At 33.0% G+C, this 21674-nt stretch overlaps 1 protein-coding gene across 6 annotated transcripts; it reads right to left on the reverse strand.

Annotated features, from left to right (window-relative positions):
• Nucleotides 1–17385: 17385 nt before the first annotated feature.
• On the reverse strand, nucleotides 17386–20851 carry LOC112707306 (uncharacterized). 6 transcript variants are annotated; one of them, XR_011865022.1, is made up of 6 exons: nucleotides 20296–20851; nucleotides 20086–20182; nucleotides 19748–19870; nucleotides 19397–19493; nucleotides 19182–19319; nucleotides 17386–17683 (listed from the first exon to the last, which is right to left on the reverse strand). XR_011865022.1 is itself a non-coding variant. In XM_072201707.1 (6 exons), exons 1-3 carry the CDS (start codon nucleotides 20510–20512, stop codon nucleotides 19817–19819), a joined length of 363 nt encoding a protein of 120 aa, XP_072057808.1. In that variant the 5' UTR covers nucleotides 20513–20829; the 3' UTR covers nucleotides 17386–17683; nucleotides 19182–19319; nucleotides 19397–19493; nucleotides 19748–19816. The 6 variants fall into 6 exon arrangements, 2 of the variants coding, with proteins under 2 accessions (XP_072057808.1, XP_072057809.1); XR_003156032.3 differs by having other exon boundaries at nucleotides 19133–19319; XR_003156031.3 differs by having other exon boundaries at nucleotides 19133–19319; nucleotides 20275–20830.
• Between the last annotated feature and the right edge of the window lie 823 nt (nucleotides 20852–21674).

The raw sequence follows: 21674 nt of genomic DNA on the forward strand, positions 1-21674 counted from the left end.
GGAGGAGGTAGGTTGTAGAAATCTGTGGAGAGTTGTTACTTGATCCCTAAGCTTCTTGAAGTTGCCTTGCTACATGCTGTTGCGATGCATTGTTAGTACTTCTGCAATTTGTAACTGCAAAGATGTACTTTGACTTACCAAAATTACTGAGATATGTAGCATTACTAAAATCACAGACTAGCCTACTATTTTCAGTATCACTTTTTCAATTACATCATTTGGATGAGTCAAGATTTTTGAATAAATATCTTCACGTGCTTGATCTTGAAACAAAAGCTCTTATATTTTTTCTACAAACAAATAGACATCGCATAGGACTAGTGTATTAATATAATTAATTCATTAAAAAATATACAACTGGATAAAAAAATTTTAGACATTTACAGCTAATCATTGTTCTGCTCTGCTTATATAACTCCTATCTTTCTTTAACAAAGTTGATACAATAACCTAGGTATAAGGAATTTGTACGGCTGCCTCAAAGGAAGAAGAATAATTTTTTTGGTACTTTGGAGCGAAAGACCAAAGAAAGAAGAACACAATACAAGGGACAGAAAAAAGACATCCCACAAGCATCAGCATACAAACTCAAGGAGATCTCTTTTGGGGGTAGATGGAAGAACGTGCTCTCTAAATTTGAATCAAAGATCAGGTTTGCTAATCCATCAGCAACTTGATCAGCTTCTCTAAGAGTGTGCTTCATCTCCACATTCCAATCACGATTCAGGCTTCTTACAATCCTCTTCACAGTTCGAGTGAGGGATGGATGACTCTCGGGGTTTTCTAATCAGGTCTAAGGCCCCTTTGGAGTCGGACTCAATAATCAAATTCCTAACTCTTTTACTCCACGCCAACTCCAGACCCTGGTGAATCGCCTCTATCTCAGCCTCAATGGCCTTGGCTGAGTCAAGTTTCTTCGCAAAACCCCAATTCCACATGCCCATACTGTTCCTCATCACTCCTGCACTAATGGCAGGCCCCGGATTTCCCGGGATGCAACGTCAGTGTTTAACTTCATCCAGTTTTTCGGAGGGAGTTTCCAATTGACAAGGGTCTGAGTAAACTCTCATGTACTGAATTCTCTGGAAAAGTGAGTTCTGCATTCTTCAACACAATTTTTTATCCTCATAACCTTGATTCCAACATGTGGGTTCGTGTTCTTGTGCACATACTCATTTCTAAATCTCCAAATCATCCAAGAAGTAGTCCGTCCAAGCCTCAATCCCTTCCTTTCCCAGCTCCTTCGAGAAGTTCAGGTGAATCCAGTCTTTCAAATTCAACAAGAAGATCTGGTTGATTTGTTGGGGTTGAATCAGGTTCATCCACACTATTGAGGCTTTAGGGCAATCTCTAATAGCATGCATAATCGTTTCCTCCTCGCTGTTGCAACATATACATAAAGGGCTACTCCCCTGCGTCCATCTTGCAGTCCAGGCCAAAGTTGGGAGGCTGTTATGGGCCATTTGCCAGACGAACATGTTTACTCTCTGCATCCGCTTCCACTTCCAAATGTTTTTCCACACCAAGTCCTCATTAATAGGAATCATAAATTTAATTGAACGACAATCGGTTGCTCTTAGTCCACAATCTCTGTAGTTAATAGAATTATCTGCTTTGTCTCGAAGGTGCCCTTCCAAACGGCTCTGCCAACTTCCCCAAGCTTATCCCGGTAATGCGTCAATATCTCACCGAGAACTGGTACTTCATACATATTTAGATATAAATACATAATAAGTTAAGAGAAAGTCCAAGAAACCATTAGTTTTATTAAAATTTGGCTAGCATTTAACTAGTCAAAGAAAAATAAGTAATTATATACCATTAGATATAATCTCATACCATTAAAAATACTAATGATAGTTAATTGATAGTTACAAATCACAAAATTTGTTGGCCTCCTGACACTCCTCAAAAGTTAATAATTCAGATATCTACTAGAGAGATAATGAGAAATCTTAACAATGTGTACAATGGAGTAATTTATTAGCTAACGGTGGATCAAAAAAAGAAACACCCGTAAACCCTAGTAACAAAAAACTTTTACCCCCAATTTCAAATTTAAACAATCTCCTACCTACTACCAAATTCTAGCAGCACCTGACCCCTCAATAGCCCCAACAGCACTGTGATCACCCCTCAAGCAACTCGAGCAGCGCCATCACCTATCCCCAGCAATCCCAACAGCGCCGAGACTCCCCCAATTAAAATAACCATCACTACAAGAAAACAGCTCTATTGCCACGCTTTTAAAGGGTGGCGAAAAGCTTAAAAAAGCGTGGCGATAGCTTTTCGCCACGCTTTTTGAGATACCACCACGCTTTTGAAAGGGTGGCCTCTTTAAGGGTGGCGGTTGCTCTATCGCCACGCTTTATTTTTTGCCACGCTTTTGTGGATTGCCACACTTAAAAAACGTGGCCATATGTGTGAGATACGGCCACGCTTTTAAAACATGGCAATAGCAAAATACGGCCACGCTTTAAAAGCGTGACCATAGCTAGAGATACTGCCACGCTTTAAAAGTGTAGCCATAGCTAAAGATACTGCCATGCTTTAAAAGCGTGGTCATAACTAGAGTTACGGCCACACTTTAAAAGTGTGGCAATAATCTTATCAAATTTAAAAAAAAAATCTTTTTTTTTTCTAATTTTTCCTTTATCACTGCACAATATAAATTTTTAGTCCCTTTTTATTACCAAAACCTATAAATATAATGTAATTTTTATTACAAAACAAATCAAATAGTAATTAGGGACATATAATTTATACTATAATTATTTTATACATTAATACTCGTACATAATATAAAACTAATCATCTGAAAAAACCTCTAAAAATGTTAAGTCTGTATGTTTAAACCAAATTCAATAAACTAAACATCCAAATGCTCATTAAAACAACCATTCGCATATCTACTCCATTGAACATTCGGAATATTTTAATTATACTTACGTAAATAACCATCTACATTAGACATAAAAATAACCATCCGTCGACCTAGCGTAATGAACATCTGCATAAAAAAAGAGAGACTAAAGAGTAGGATAGTCAAGCACAGGATAAGAGAGAGAAGAGCGCAGAGGCCTGCAACTGCATAGGAGAGGACAACGGCGAGACCAGCGTAGAGGTGAGCGGCACGTCCGATAGTGACGAAGATGCTGGCACCAACCATGCTGCCGACACCGAGGGCGACGAGGTCATACCAGCGGAGAGTGCGGCGCATATGGGAGCTGGATCGGGCGTAGAGACAAGTAGCTAGTCATCTCGTCGTAGGAGGTGGAGACTGCGACGGCACAGGTTGCAAGGCGAGAAGGAGTGTGAAGCTATGGCGATGGTGGTTTGGAGAAAGGAGAGAGTGCTTTGCAGTGGCTGCGCGTTGGTGAAGCAGGGGTTGGCACGAAGACTCCTATGCTCGACGGAGTTCCTGGGCTCGGCGAGAAACAGGGAAAGGGCTCGGACGCGGGAAGGTGGCGCAAAGAAGAGATGAAGAAAGGGGTGGTTCACCAGTGGCTGTGGGGCTTGGAAGCGCAGAAGGCGCTGATGGCGGGGTGCTGGGAGAGATGATTGAGGTTTGGTGTCTATGGCGGCGTGGCACCGGTGAGAGAGGAAGAGAGTGGGCGAGAAGGGCAAAAGGCAATCACATCAAATGAGGGAGAGAAAGGTTGTTTTTGGGGTTTACGTAACTGTTGTGAATCCTTATTTATTTTAAATTTTAAATTGATAATTATTAAAAATTAATTATTTATTTATTATTTAATATTAATTTTAATTTTATCCTTATTGTACACATTATACACTACATTCATTAACTTTTCATACTTTCTCAATAATTAATAGTGACTGATTTTTATATATGGACATAATATTTTGTTATTTCTAATTTTTTGACAATACTTAAAAGGTAATTTCAATGATATCTAAAAAATAATGTTTAACTTAAAAAAATTAAAAATTAATATTTAATTTAAAAATATAAAAATAAATAATTTTTAAATATTTAAAATTTGCTATAAAATATAAATTAAATAAAAAGTTAAACACTATAAAATTGACATACTTAAAAAATATACTAAAAATTAAGGTTATATTATTTATTATTTAAAAATAATTTTTAATTTAGTCATATATTTTTTTATTATTCTAAGTTAAAAAATTGATAAATAACGAAAAAATATGATAAAATAGGCAATTATTATTAGAAATGTTAAAAGGTTATTAGAATTTATTATTTTTTATTATTAATTAATTATCAATATTTAAAAGTATAAGATAAAGTATGTTATTAGATTATTAAACTAAAAAAATTAGACTAAAAAAGGTTGAATTAATGTTTAAGTGCCAAAAATAATAAATTACGATGCTCCTAGCATTTTTCAATTCAGAAGCGTTACGTATACAAGTCATTTTAGTTTACAAGTCATACAAGTTGGGCCAAACCCAATAAAAAGGACGCTCACTCATACGAACGTGTTAACACGCGCACTACTCAACGGTTTCCATAGCGCACTTCGCGTTCTTCCTCCTCCTCCTTCTCTTCCTTCTTTTTCTCGTTCTTTTTTGCGTTTCTCCTCCTTTTTCTTTGCGTGTTTCATCTTCATCGTCATTTTTTATTACTATTGTTGTTGCTGCTTTTTTCCCTCCTTCTCTTTCTATTGATTTTGCAACATTATATATTTTTTCTTCTTTGTTTGATTTTTTCCTCCTAAGAAGAATTATGAAAATATGAAATAAGAAGATGAAGAAGAAGAAGAAGTAGCAGAAGATGAGGAGGAGGAAGAGGAACAGTTTTGAATTACGCAAAACTTATCAGCACACATACACAAAAAATTCTTAAACAATACAACAAAATTTCTTCATGTTACACCAAAATATCTTCGTATTACAGCCAAATTTGCTGCAAATACAAAAAAGTGTTTCCTCTCATGCTCCAATTTTTCTTCTTTTTTTCTTATTTCTTTCTTTCTTTTTGTTGAATGAATATAAGTTTATCCTCTTCTAAGTAATTTTGTACCATTATGTGTTTCTTCTTCTTCTTTGTTTGATTTTTTTATTTTTGTTCTTGTTAAAAGAGTACAACAAGAAGAAATTTGAGAAGATAAAATAAGAAAAAAAAGGATGATGATGATGATGATGATGAAAAAGAAGAAGAAGAAGCAGCAGAAAATGAGGAGGAGGAAAAAGAAGAGTTTTGAATTATGCAGAACTTATTAGCACACATACATAAAAAATTCTTAAAGAATATACCCAAATATCTTCGTATTACATCCAAATATAGAAAAATATTTTCTTTAATGCAGAAATTTTACATTACATTCAATTTAAACCATCAATGATGAACAATAATTTTCATAAAAAAAATATTATTCACTTACAGAATCATAAACTACTAACGAAAACATTAACTAGAATCGAACCACAACTCGGCCGCTTAATTGGATTCAAAATAATCAATTTCGTTCTGGTTCAATTGACAATCTAAACTTGAATTATTCATTATCTTCAACAACGAGATAACTGATGATGGAGGAGAATGGGAAAAAAGGAGGAGAAAAAATTTCAATAAAAAAAAGAAGGAGGAAGAAGAGGAGGAGATGGTGTTGGTGAGAGAGTAAAACAAGAAGAATCTTGATAAGGTAAAACAAAAATGAAAAGATGAATAAGAAAAAAAAGAAGAATATAGTGATGATGATGAAAAAAAAAAAGAAGCAGCAGTAGAAGATAAGGAGGAGGAAGAGAAAAAATTTTGAATTATACAGAACTTATCAGCACACATACACCGAAAATTCTTAAACAATACACCCAAATATCTTCGTGTTACAACAAATATCTTCATGTTACACACACATTTACTGCAAATATAGAAAATTGTTTTCTCTAATGTTGTATTTTTTTTCTTTTTTTTTCTTATTTCTTTCTTTCTTTTAATTGAATGAATGTAAATTCATTCTCTTCCAAGTAATTTTGTACCATTGTGTGTTTTTCTTCTCCTTTATTTGATTTTTTGTTTTTATTCTTGTTAAAAGAATAAAACAAGAAGAAATTTGAGAAGATAAAATGAGAAAAAAAAGATAAATAAGAAAAAAAAGATGATAATGATGATGAAAAAGAAGAAGAAAAAGCAGTAGAAGATGAGGAGGAGGGAGAAGAAGAATTTTGAATTATACAGAATTTATCAGTACATATACACCAAAATTCTTAAAGAATACACCCAAATTTGCTGCAAATACAGAAAAATATTTTTTTAATATAGAACTTTTACATTACATTCAATTCAAACCATAAACGATAAAATATTATTCACCTACAAAAACATAAACTACTAATGAAAAAATTAATTAGAATCGAACCACACCTCAGCTACTTGATTGGATTCAAAACAATAATCAATTTTGTTTTGGTTTAATTGATAATATGAACTTGAATTATTCATAATCTTCAACAATGAAATAAGGAGGAGAGGGAGGAAAAGGAAGGAGGAGAAAAAATTCTAATAAAAAAATAAGGAGAAAGAAGAAGAGGAGGAGATGTTGGTGATGACGTTAACAAAAGAATAACGTGCAGTAATGGCATGAAAAAAAAATGTTCGTGCGTTGATTGAAATCTTCTGTTAAACTAAGAGATACGTGAAATGTGCGTACATAAAACTACGCATAAGAGTAATGATTTAAGAAAAAATGATTTGTATGAACTTGTACGGTAAAATAGATTGTATATAAAGAATAATCATTCTCAATTATTATTTAAAAATTACAGAATTACTGGCGACTCACTGCACCAAATAATTATTGATTATAAGAAATTTGTACAAGTATCAGAAGAGGAATCATAAATTTAAGAATTAAATTTTACACGGTCCTGACAATTTCATAAAACTTCTTTTTGTTTCTCAAAAAAAAATATAATATTATTTGCGACCCCCTAACGATGATCTCATAGAGTTAATAATTAAGGATCGCGATGATATTATACTTTTCTCAAGAAACAGAAAGAAGTTTTGTAAAATTGCTAGAAGTCCGATGAGGTGTCACTCTAAATTTAACTGAATGACAATGGGTTGCTCTTAGTCCACAGTCTCTATAGTTAATAAAATTATCTGCTTTGTCTCAAAGGTGCTCTTCCAAACGGCGCTGCCAACTTCCCCGAGCCTATCCCGGTACTGCAGCAATATCTCACCGAGAATCGGAGTTTCAATGTCTTCAGTCACCCGTCCGTACTGGACAATGATCTTGTTTCCTGTCGCCTGTGAATACCGAATGCGTCCGACCGGAGCATCACATTGACGCTCCTTCACATGCACGGGTGCAGTGCTAACCACAGGCGCCCATGCATACATGGATTCACCGCTCACCACCGCGTGATCTTGAATAATACTAAAAGGCAGCTCCCTCAACACATCCTCGCACAGCTCTGGATTTTCCTTTGTTGCCAACGTGGCAACCACACAGATGCCCAATGGCTGCCACGTCAGACGAACCTTTCTTCCGTCGGCCACGTGGACTCGACGAGAAAGATCCGGATCCGCGGGTGTGGGGATCGAGGCGGTGGTGTAACTGTAAGTCAGATGCTTTCCAATGTTCCAAGGGAAGTAATGAAACAACCACGCTGCGAGACGGTTAAGGTAGGCCAAGAACGTACGGACGGCTTTCACTGCCTCTTCGCGGGTTTTGGCAGTGGGGAGATGCTTGGTCAATGCAGCGGCCAGCACCGCCATCTCTTGGAAGCCGCTGTAGCGAAGAAAGTTGGAGAAGGTGTAGTCGAAGCGGTGGACGAGGGCGCAGCACTGGTCCAAAGAGAAACGCTCGTCTTCAAAGGTGTTCAAGAGAGAGTACCAGGTGCAGGTGGAATGGTCGCGGATCATGCCGTTGACGAAATCCCAGGTGGTGAAGTACTGGTTGTTTGTACCGACGGGAAGGCCGCCGGTGCGGATGCGTTTGACCTCTTTGGGTTCGGTGGTGAGAATTGCATCGGTGGCGGCCTTAACGGCGGTTACGAGCTCAGACAAGTTGGAGAAGGAGGTGGACATTGTTGACTTCTTGTACTAGTAGATGGTTTAGGGAGTGAAAGCTTGACGATGCAATTCGGGGATGAAGCTAAGGGATTTATAGATAGGTGCTCTCAAACGGGGTGTTTAGGTTCCGTAACGTAAATACATTATTAGTGAAAGTCATGGAGGAACTACTGTACGTAGTTTGGTCATAGTCTTTAAGTCTTAACTCTGAATTATCAAATAGAGAAAGTCTAAAATAATTTTATTAAAATTTGGCTAATTTTTAATAAAAAAAATACTTTTATATTATTAAATGTAATTTTACATTATTAAAAATATTAATAACAAATAATTACAAATTATAAAATTTGTTATTTTTTAATAATCTTATTAAATTAAATATAATTTTATATTATTAAAAATATTAATAATAAATAATTACTAATTACAAAATTTACTATTCTTAATACTCCTCTTACTAAATATTAAATGATTTCTTGTGACGGAGTAGTTTTTTGTTTGTACGCCACTTCCATTGTCAATTCTCAATTAAAGAATATAAATCATATTTGCATATCTAAAATGCTTCATTCACTCAATTATTTGTTGTCCTCAATTCACTTATAAATAAAATAGGCATCAACTTATTAAATGTATAATAAACTATTAGAGGATTATACTTATTGTAATACATTTAGAAAAGTGTCTCATTTTTATACATTGAATACATCATGAATATATTAATTTAGAATCTAATTATTAAGAACAAACTATTTATCTGCCAATATTTTTTTTTTAATTTTACCTTTAACTGAGATTGACATTCAAATAAACATGTGAAATTACATAAAAAAAACCTCAAAATTTTATTAGAATGAATATCTAAAATAAAGTAGACCATTCAAAGTTAGTCCTAGTTTATTAGAAGCCATGCTGAATGATGTGTTTGAAATTGAAGTGATATCTTAATAAGTGTATGTGGACGAAGACAAGTACGAAGAGAAAAATATTGGTATTTTAGGAAGAAAAAAAGTTAGTTGAAGATGACTATAGAAAAATTGGTTTCTTATAATTTTTCAAAAATTTAACACCAATTTAATTATTATGCAACTATCATTATGTTACATACTCTCTATATATATTATATTATTTGTTAAATTATACTAGGATTTTTAGTTAGAAATTAGAACCCTATTATTTATGTAATTGTTTAATTTAGTGATTGAATGTTGTTATCGTCCAATTTTCAGGCTCGCTTAAGCTATAATTGGCCCAAAAATTCCATTTTTCGAAGTATGTCTGTTCTTAAAAAATATAATCTGATTTATATTCGTGTAGGATTATGTGAATATCTCGTAAGATTTATTTAGACCCTCTTTAAATTTATCTATCCAAACATTATAGATAGAGAATTTAACACACTCAAAATATGACATCTAACTCTAATCGCTATACCTCTTGAATTTAGATTAATTTGAGCGATTGAATTCCTTACAGCTACCAGTACTACCAACCAGTTTGCAGCGTTCAAAGGAATTTTCCATCTCCCTAGTAAAGAGTTCGACTAGTTAACCCCTCACAGAACAGAAGATGTAGGAATGAAAGCTGAGATACGAACACACATAGAGGAGGCTGGAGGCACATGCTCGATCTTCTCACTAAATTTTGTAATTTCATAATACATGCCCTCATTAATTATTTTTATTATATGACCTATTGTTAAAATATTTTAAATTTACTTTTATGTTAAATCTTAAAATGTAATTGTGTAGATATGTTTAAGTGGTTTATTTTTGCCTTTAACTATTTATTTTTAGCAAAAATTAGAATTATCTTAATATTATTTACTTGTTTGTCTAAAAAAATTAAAAATTTTAATTAAAATGAGTAAAAAAAATAAAGATCAAAGTTGAATACACTATATTTTTTTTAACCAAAGATAGAAAGACTTAAATCTGTGATCTCTTAAATGAGTATGGAAGAGACTATGCCATTTGAATTATAACTCATTGGCTATTATCTTCAAACTCAAATAGTCGAATAAGATATAAGATATTTAATCACTTACAAAATTTATTTTTAATATTATACTAAAGAAAGTGAATGCAATATATCATTGTTAAATACTATTTTTTTGTTATATTTTTTAATTAATTCGTTAAATTGATGATTAATTTATTATATATTGATATTTTATTTATTAAAAATTTATTGTTAGTTAATAGATTGATGTATAATAAGATTAAATTTAAATTTTTAATATTTATTTAAGCAAATAAATAAAATGATTATTTAATTAATTTAAATTAATTAAGTTAAATATTAATTATTTTTAATATTTTTAATTATAAAATATTTATAATAATAATTATATATATTGTTTAATTTTTTAATAAAAATTTTATATAATTTTATGTATTATTACGTAGAGAACGGAACATACGTTAATTTTAAAGAAAAGTATAAGTGAACAATAACATTAAAACAATGTAAACAATAGGGTTAAAAAAGTAAATTAATCCTAAATGTAATTAATAGTTTGATTAATTAAATTCTAATAATAATCATATTTCAAATTAAAAAAAATTAGGTTTTCACATTGGTGAATTGAAACTATGCAACTAGCCTCTCATCTTATCTTCCTCTCGCTTGACCCTTTTCTCTTCTGCACTCTCAACCCAGCCCCAACCCTCCGTCCGACACCACCGCTATCACCATTGGCGACCACCGTCGCCTACGCTCTCTCTCTTCCCTCTCTTCTCTTTTTCTTCCCTCTTTTTCCATTTCTCCTCAATCCTCTGTACGCTACCCCTGTTCTCTGTGCAAAGCCCAACTCTCGGAAGAAACCCCAGCGCAACCCAGCAACGGTTGAGCTCTGTACCGCTGCAACATCGCGTCTGCTACCCCTCTCTTTCCATTCTTTCCCTTTCACCAATGCAGGTTCTATGCTTCCTCTTGCCCGTGTTCTTTCGTTTATTTATTTTAACTAATTTTTAATTCTGTTTTTAGTGTTTACATTAGGCCTAAATTAATGGATTGATACTTTTTGGATTTTAAAATGTTTGATGGTTAATTTTTATGGATTGATTGGTGCTTAAATTGAGTTTAAAATCCCTGTTTACATATTGTGCACATCATATGCTCGATGAAATGTCTGAGTGAAACTTTTTGTTTAATTATTATATTTGGCCAGTATTTGTCTTAAGTTTTGTTATCTTTAGGCATTATAATTCAAAATTGTGTAATGTTATGCTATTTTTAATGATGTGTAGATTGAGTTTTGACAAGGCACTTGATTATTAGTTTTGTTTAAACACCAAATTGGTTTAAAATTTTAAATTTGGTCATTTGATTAGTGTAATTTAAGAAGTGCATATCATGTTTAGTTAAGTGAATTGAATGAAACTACCTATTCATGTATGTTTTAAACATTCCACGTGGTTGCCATTAGAGTATTTTAATTAAATTCCCATCCTTATGCTTCCATGCCATGCATGTACAAACAAATTTGGTCACAACTCACTTCATAGATGGAAATATATGCTCTAAGTGGAGATGCTGTTCATTTTGGATGCTCACTAAATGTGTTTTTTGCTTTTGCATTCTTTTTTATTTTTCTACGTTATATAATATTGCTAGAAAATATATGTACAGTTGTGCATAACATACAATATAGTACTCAAAGGTCCCAAAATTTCAATTAGCAAGTTTACAATATATACAACACTGATTACTACTATAAAAAAATAAATTAATTAATAAACAAATAAGAAGAAGAAGAAATAAGAGAGGATTGGCAAGGAAGGAATTGAAGAAACAAAAATGGAGAATGGGAGTGTATCATTCACAACCACGAAGAAATAATGAGCTTTTTGACTTTTCAAAGCATAAAAATTGACTTGGTTTTAGGTTGTGTAGGTGCGATTCAATTGTGGCAGATTCATGCATGCTATATAAATACTTAATATAAACCTAACTAATTAGGTGAGATTTTTTATGAGTACACTTTTCATTGTTATTATTTCTTGTAAGTTATGTATAGTAATAAATTTTTAATGATATTTTTGGAAAAAGTATTAATAAAATCTTTTTAGTTGAGACTTGTTTAATAGTACGGTATCTAATTAGTTTGTTTGTTTGTGTATGTTTGATTATAGGTAATAGAATGTATGCACATTACTGGAAGTGATGACACAGATCTTGTTGATGAGGTTTGTTCTCTAGTATATTGTTGTTTTTTTGTGAACCGCATATTTGAATCGACCATTAATTCTCATATTCATCGAATGATGTCCGTTTGATTCGTAGTTACATGATCATAGTTGCCTTACCGAAGACGAAATACCAAAAGTTGGGATGCGGTTTGAGCATTTGAAGCTGGCTTAGGATGTTTATGCAACATATGCAAAGAAAGTCGGTTTCGATTCAATAGCGTAGCGGATAGTTATTTCTATTGGTACCCAAATGGTTATTTTGTAATGGCCTTGGTACGGTGTGTATAATTAGTTACAATTATATTAAACTGGATATTCGATTTAATAGGATAGCGGATATTTATTTCCATTGTTACCCAAATGGTTATTTTGAATAGTTTGGGTGTAGTGTGTGTGATTCGTTAAAAGTATTATAAACTGGATGTTTGATTTAATAGGAAAGCGAATGGTTATTTCTTTTGTTACCCAGATGGTTATTTCGAATAATCTGGGTGCAGTGTGTATGATTCGTTGAAAGTAATTTAAATTGGATGTTCGATTCAATAGGATAACGGATGGTTATTTCTAATGGTGACCAGATGGTTATTTTGAATAGTCATAGTGTATTGTATGTGATCAGTTACAAGTATTTTAATTTGGATGTTCGATTCAATAGACTAGTGAATGTTTATTTCTATTGGTACCCAGATGGTTATTCAGAATAGTATGGCCGTATGGATGTAGTGTGTGTGATCAGTTGCAAGTATTTTAATATAGATGTTCGATTCAATAGGATAGCAAATGGTTATTTTTAGTCGTACCCAGATGGTTATTCTTAACTAATAACTTTTACGCTTCACTAATATCTTGAAACAGAATCAAAGTAGTTAGAGAACTAAAAATATTATTCACCATGAAAATTTATCCTTTCTATTGTAACAAAACTCCACCACGAGTAAACAATGTGAAAAATTTATTTGTGATCTTAAAGACTAAGGTCCAATTTGGGTTAACAACTTAAATAAGTTCTTTTGGAAAAAGAGTTTAAAGTAGAAGGACTTTTATTAATAGTAACTTATAAATAAGTTATTTTGTGTTGATTTTTAGTTATAAAAGTACTTATTTTAAAATTGTAGTGTTGGGATAAATAACTCAAAAAATATAATTTTTTACACAAGAGAATGGATATTAAAATTTTAATTCACAATAATCTTGATGGCAATGCAAAAGAAATTATTGTGTAGTTAGTATTTGTTGTTTTATTGTGCATAATATGGTAGGTGAAAATAAAAAATAAATATGAAATGTGTGTCAATGTATATTTTGTTGCTGTTTTCTAGTTTTTTTATTGTGACTTTTCATAATTTAAAAGTAAAAAAAAAAAGTAGCTTCTGATACTTTTTAAACAAGCTCTAGGTACATCTATTGCTTTCTCTGATTCCGGTTCTTCCTTACAAGTTCATCAATGTCTTAGTGCTTAGTGTTGTGAAAGGTGATTTAACCTCCTTTTTCTTGTTTTTTGGAGGGTTGTGGCATACACGTTTTTCATTTTAGTCCAACAAAATTCGCACATGTTCAATTGATCCATTGTGTGCTCCCATGATAATATCCTCCGTAATCTCCATTCTCATTGCCCGAAGCATTTCTGTATGGTATTTTCATTGTGATGGTGATGAAAAAACACAAATGAATAAGACAAACTGAATTTCAGAATCATATACACAAAATTTTTTTGCCATTATAATTAGTCTTCCATAAAATTCAGAACCGAAGTAATACGTCATGAGTTACTTCAACACAAAAGTCCGTCTCAGAATTTCATCAAAGTGTCTTACAAAACCAAACAACCCTAACAAATATCATTTCAAATTAACTCAAATGAAATACAAATACATAAAAATTAAGACTGTTGAAATATTGTTAATCAACTCAAACCGATTTCATACCTAAAATAAAATTAAAAATGGCCCTTTCTCATTTTCTTGAAATATATTCCAAACATAAGAAATTAAATAACTAACATTTACCTTATCATGGATTAATGTTAATTAATTTTGTATTCAGAATGATCATCTGATCTTAATATATTTTATTCAAAATAAAACATCCATGGTCAACCAAGTAACAAAATAAGATAGTAATCATGGGTAAAAAATGTATATTACACTATTAACTATTATTAAAAAGGTATCAAATAAGTCCAAACTAGTTTTTAAGGTATCAAATAAGCCCAAACCAGTTCAAAAACTTTATATACAGGCAGGTTTTGTAACGTTAGAAGAACACAAGCAAATAATTGCCTATCGAATTCTAGAACCATAGACCCAAAATTTTTTCCTCCATCATAACTTGTCTTCCATAGTTACTTCAACACAAATCCAAACATCCGTAACAGATATCATTTCAAATGAACTCAAATGAAATACAAATACATAAAATTAGGACTGGCGAAATATTAATAATCAACTCAAACCGATTTCATAACTAAAATAAAATTAAAAAAATTCCATTTGACATTTTATTGAAATCTATTTTGAACTCGAAAAATTAAACAATTAATATTTATTTTATCATGGATTAATATTAATTAATTCGGTATTCAGAATGATCATCTCATCGGGCAACTCTTTCTTTTTTTTTTAAATTCTTTTGAAAGGTTTCAAATAATGCTTCTCGAATCCAATTGAATACACGAACAATTGATTTACGGTATAAAAGAAATATATGTATATGTGATACTAGATATTGAATGTTAATGAATTATCTAGAAACCAACTATAAATATAGTTATCCAAATTTATCCTGCTCTTATTCAAAATTGACCATCCATGGTCAACCAAGTACCAAAATAAGATAGTAATCATGTGTAGAAAATATTTATTACACTATTAACTGTGATTAAAAATGTATCAAATAGCCCCAAAAACTTTAATACACGAAGGTTTTGTAACTTTAGAATTCGACTTGCAAATTATTCTGAAAGTAAAACATATCAAATAACTTAAACAATATTTATAAAAAATCAAACATACTCTACAGTAAAACTGAATGAGTTTTCACATGTTACCCAAAAATTTGATTACATAACAGAAGCCAGATATTAGGTCCTAGGTCTCAAACAAATTTCACATTCTTCGTAAAAATTTCTACCATCTATTTACATAGTGAAGTAACCATCCCTTTTAAATTGCATAAACAAATCATACTTTAAGTAAAAATAATATGAACATCTAATCCGTCAAGGAAGAGCTATAGTCGTGGAGTTACCTTCAATGTGGGCGAACATGCAGACATAACGGTTGCCCTGGTTTGTCGTCGGAAGACCACAGGCGCCACGAACAGGCCGGGACTTCTAGCTCGGGAGCTGGCCGTTAGAAGACGACGCGGGTTGCGGCCGGGCGAGGTCCACGCGACAGGGACGGGGGGCTACCACGGCCGTTGCTCGTTTACACAATGGAGTCGCTCCGGAGCGGCGAACGTCAGGCTGGACAACCGCAACCAGGACAGGCGGACCGCCGGTTGTGAGGGGTCTTCTTTTTGAACGCCGTTTTAATTGGGAGTAGGAAAAAGGTTTTTACTGCTAGGTCAAAAAAGAGGGGAGTGAGTGAGATGATTATGATGTTAGTAATTAGGATGATTAAAATTAGGATTTGGGTGAAGGGAAGGGGGAGTAAACTGAGTTATTAGTGTAATTGGACTCATTTTTTAAACCTATTATTCATATTATTTAAGATAGTCATTGTCTATCTAACACTCATCTAATTTTAATTAAGATTCGGTATGCTCAGATTATTAGTAAGTGCGCCATCATATGTATCGCACGTCGGTTTAGGTATAAACTAAGGTTCCAATAAAGGAAATATATATAATTGATGGTTCGGTGAACAACTCCAAATAAAGAATCATAAGGGAGATTATGAAGATATTAAGAATAAATCTATGCTATTCCCTTACTAATATTTTGGGCTGTGCTCTCCCAAAAAATATCCAAATAAATAAATAAGGGTGAGCTACAAAAGAGTTTTTTTAAGACGATTTTTTTAAAATATAAAAAAATAAAAATAATTTAATATTTAGATATTTTATATAAAAATATTTTATTTATTTATTAATTATATTTTAATACATTATAAAAATACTTTTTAATTTATTTATTATATTAAAACATCTTTTTTAACTAAAAAATATTTGAAAAAGATGAGATTTTATTTTTTTTAAAAAATTATTCTTTTAGTATTTTTATTTTTATTTAAAAAAATGCTAAATGTAATAAAATTAAAAAGATTTTTTTTACTTACGACTAAATGAGATTCAAACATAGAGTCTTTGTTTGTTTTAAAAAAGCTTCTGCGAATAGTTGGTCTTGTATAAATAATAGTATTAAAATGATTATTTAATACTCTAATAATGTAAAAAGCGGAAAAAATAATTATAAATAAAATTTTTAATCATATTGTATTATTTACTATTTTTATATATCAAATTAATTATTTGAGATTTACTTAACATATATATATATATATATTGTCCCTACTACAGACTAAAATTTTTGAAGACGGAAGATCTCATGCGCCAAAAAAGTTAAGCTATTGCCACGCTTTTAAAAAGGTCACAACTGTTAGCGTGGCGGTTGCTCTATCGCCACGTTTTTGGTGACCTATCGTCACCCTTTTTTTTGCCACGCTGTTTACATATTGCCACGCTTAAAAACGTGGCCGTATGTGGAAGATATGGCCACATTTTTAAAGCGTACCAATAAAGCAAGATATGGCAACACTTTGAAGGCGTGGTGATAGCGAGATATATGGCCACGTTTTGAAAGCGTGGCAATAGTGAGATATACAACCACGCTTTCAAAGCGTGGCGATAGCTAGAGATACGGCCACGCTTTAAAAACATGGCAATAGCCTTATCAAATTAAAAAAAGTTTTTATTTTCTAACTTTACCTTCATCGCTGTACGATATAAATTTTCAGTCCTTTTTTATTACCAAACCTATAAATATAGTATACAATTTTATTACAAGACAAATCAAACAATAATTAGTGACATAATTTTTGCTCTAATTGTTCTATACATTAATACTCAAATACAAAATAAATTTTGAGTTCAAAACTCTAATTTCTCAACAAGCTTCTCAACCTGAGCATAATAGCATATAAATAATCAAATGGCCAATGCATCATCTCCATATATTAGTCCCACCGAGAAAGAAAACACTAGGGCACTCTTTATACGGATAAAAGAACTGAAGGAATTTAAGAGTTTCAAATTGCAAGTTACATTATATATAATGAATTCTATGCTTGTCCTCTACCAACTATACAACAACAAAAATGAAACTCTTTAAATAGTACAAAATGTCGTCACCCGATTCACAAGTAATTTCCATAACCCTCATGCACTGTTTTCTTCGACGTCTCCATTTTCGCCACCTTCGGTAGCCGCAGCAGCCATCAGCTCATCAAAATATGCAGTCTTCCCAACTCCCAATTAATATTTCAATCTAAAACACCATTATCACATGTGGTAGCCAGAAATCAATGCGGCAGATCATAAGAATTAAGACAACAAACATAATCTAAAATCAGTAAGCATAAATCAAGCACATAATTCAACTCATAAATAAATCCCTAAAGAAATCATGCATATATTTCTCATTAATTTTGAGATGTAATTTTCCCGTCCCAGGAAAAAATGGCCACCAGAAATATCCAACTGCTGCATTATACTCAAACCTACAAAGGAATTACAATTTAAAACCAGAAAGTTTCACAAAGCTAGATATAATAATGGTCACCAGATTTTCAACAATAAAACATAAATTCAGACAGCACATAACATTTAATGAAAATTAGTAGACCCATTTTGAACTTGTTGTTAGTAAAATTTCATAAGATTGTTTCAGTTAATACGTCCCTAACAACTTCTTAAGGCAAAACTGGAATAGTACATTGACCTGCTCGCCTTCTCTTTGTTATACTTATACGTGGTGTAAGGTAAAGTAAAACTTTAATCAGTAGCATCATATCAAAAGCCAATGCAGCTCAACAAAGTAACCTATGACAAACAAATATAAAAAATTGCAAAACAAAAGATCTTTTCATCTTCATCAGATCATAAAATTCCCAAATGTAGAATTGCTTGAACTTCTAAATGTCCTTAGAGACAAAAATAGAATCACTCCCAAAGTTGCAATCCAAACAAGAAAGGCATCAATACGTTACACAACATTGGATTTGATAATAATTAAGTTATAGATGTAGTAGTAGTAGTGCGATTTAATTATAGTTAGGGAGTGGGGTTAGGTGATGGTGGATAAAATAAATAATTACTCCGTAGACACAGTAGAACAGTTGTAAGCGACACTTCAAGCCATCGAAAGGTTACCATTCAATAATAATAATACTAAAAGTTGCTTGTAAATAAGTCAAGCTAATGATTGAAACGGCCAAAATGATGCATATGCAATGTGAAGTGGATTTACAAACTAAAATATGTCTGTGAATACCTTAAAGGGAATAACAAACAGCATAATAGAAGACCAATATTTTAATGTGACAAACTAAAAACATATGTTAGAGTGATGGATGCTTAAATCCATAAAAAAAAGAGTGCCTTGCATTCTGTTCTTTTCCTTTCAAGTGATGCTAATCAGATTCCAGCATGAAGTCCAACTTTAAATTCAATTTGCTACCAGGACTAATTAGGTTATGGTCAAAATGCATAGGAAAATAACAAGCAACTATGATATGGCCATAGGTTATATAACCTTACAAATGAAAATTGTCACGAAATGCATATCATGGACAAAGGAGTAAAATTGATCAGTAAGTTTCTGATAGTGCTTTCATGGTAAAATTTATCTCGCTAACAAGAAGTAAACAACAACAATAAAGCATGTTGAGTATAACTACAATTATAATTAAAAATAGCAGTGTTATTGAGCACAAACTGATAGAAATTATTTCCATGAGTGCATGAGTGTGAGAGCAAGTGTGTGCCTTTGCAGGATGCCTGTGTCTAGATGATCAAATTGTGTTTAATGCACCCACTTTGTACCCCGTTCTGTTCTCTCTTATTTGGTGCGTTATGTTTATCCCTTTGCTCGCCCATCTCTGACATTCCATTTCCACCATTTGCTACAAATAAACACAAACAAAACAAATTAATTAATTCCACTTCTTAATCGCTCACTGCACAATTAAAACATATGCACCTTAACCACGGGTTTCGTAGAATCATCTAGGACTTGGATCACGAGACGGTCAGCAGGCCAAGAAGGATTACAAGCTACTCCAATGGAAAACCTTGTACTATGAATAATAATAATAATCAAATAAAAATTAAACATGGTGTTAAATAAATAAAATGATAAAAATTAAATAAGTATCAACTCATTTTTCTTCTCATCAAACTTAGTACTACAAATCAAGCAACTCAATTTTGAGATTTCAATTAGTTCATGCAAGTAAAAGAACTCATTAGGTCAAACGCAGATGAACCAAGCAGTGCTGAAGAAAATTAAACAAAGTAAAAGCATTAATAAGAGAGTTATATATATAGGTACCATCGAATCAATGGATTTCTGGTTCATGCAATACTCCTCAAGCTTTTGAAGCTCTATGAATTACATTTTTCAATGATTTGGAGTGCTTATAGCTAAAGAACCACACTCAGCAATAATTTTGTGCTGCATAAACACAAAAAAAAGAAGAAAACTTAGTTCCACAAATGAACCAATTAACCTTCTTAGATTTAACTACTATAATGACAGCAAAAGAACCACGCGACATTATTATATGAGGCTCAAACAACTATCATTTAAACTTCTCTAACTACTTACGAACTGAAGAATCAGAGAACTAGGGAAGCACAAATGAATTTTGTTCAGATGAGAAGCCAAACCTTGCTAGTAACCTTGTTCTTCGGGAACTTGACGGTACCCGTGATTCTCTCCTTCCACCAGTTCCGTTCCTTGTCAAATCCATAAAACTTCGATTTCCTAAAATCAATTGGAAAAGAGTAACAACAATTAAAAGCACAGATTCATTGTAATATTCAAAATAAATGATGAAATGACGATCGAAGATTTACTGAAAAAGCACGAAGATTTACTCAACAGCTGCGACGGCGACCACACTGACGGCTCCCTCTCACACGTCCCCCTCCTCCGCGACGGCAACGGTTCTCGCGGCTCCCTCATCGGCAACCAGGAAGCACGACGGTGACTGGCGCGATGGAAGCAGCTCCTCTTTCCCCTCCTCGGCGACGGCGATGAGCGAAGCTCCTCCAGCGGTGGCGACGCGTTTGGTGACGGCTTCTCCTCTCTCATCGTCGCACACACTCTCTCTTGGGTTTGACTCGACAGCGGCGGCGGGATGGTCTTCGACGGAGCTGGCAACAAGGCAGCGTCTCCTTCCTCGAGCTCTCCTCTTCCGCGTGGGTGAGGTGGTGTGTGTGTGTATTGTGTTGTGTGCGCTGGAGAGGGGAACAGGGGGAGTGGGGCTGCGGCGCTGTTGTGAGGGAAAGGGGAGGGGGCGGGAGTGTGGTGGGTGTTACGTTAGGGTTTGTGAATTAAAAAAGGGGTAAGGTTAGTGTGCCAGAACAGGGAGTGCCGGCGATGTTCTTTGGAATGGCCTTTTTCTTTAGGGTGAATACAAAGGGTTGGAAGAGTTTTAATAGTCTCAAAAAGGGTGTGTAATGTAATTCACTAAGTATAACTTTTTTAAAAAAATTAATCTTTTGGCCACGCTTTTGAAGTGTGCCAAAAGAGTTGTAGGAAACGGTTACGCTTTTAAAATGTCACTATAACAAAAATCTATCGTTACGCTTTAAAAGCGTGTCTGTTTCTCTCTATGGCTACGCTTTTTTAAGCATGACAAAAAAAGCATGGCCAAATCTCCAATCAATTGTTACCCTCATAAAAATGTGGCCGTAAACCCCTTTCGCCACGCTTTTTAAGTGTAGTAAGAAAAAAAGTGGCCAAATCTCTAATCTATTGCCACCCTCATAAAAGTGTGGTCATTGACTACTTTTGGCCATACTTTTCAAGCGTGGCAAGAAAAAAGCGTGGTCATAGACCTTTTTTCTTGTAATTATATAAGAGCTAATAACGACTTAATAATCTAAATCTAATGTCTTGCTGTGTCATCAATTTATACTTGTTAGAGGAGGGTTTTGAAAGGATATTTTTCATTTATAGATTAAAAAATAAGAGGGAAAAGGGAAAATTATTCAGGGGTTGTTTCTGAAGATGGATAATGGTAAATGAGTCCAATATTGGGAGGCCGGACAATTAATTATTTTTTGGTGTGTTGAAGGACATTTTTTCAAGGCTTTTTTCGATTTTAAATCAGAACGAATCTATTGTAGGAGACTGTAGATTCTGGATGGGTTAAAATGGATTTGAAATTTTTAATGGAGAAGGGAGCTATTCCATTGAGAGTTAGAACTAGTTAATCAACTTCTTGAAGTTCTACAATCAGTCAGATTAA

Source organism: Arachis hypogaea, chromosome 8, assembly GCF_003086295.3.
Source record: "Arachis hypogaea cultivar Tifrunner chromosome 8, arahy.Tifrunner.gnm2.J5K5, whole genome shotgun sequence".
NCBI lineage: Eukaryota > Viridiplantae > Streptophyta > Magnoliopsida > Fabales > Fabaceae > Arachis > Arachis hypogaea.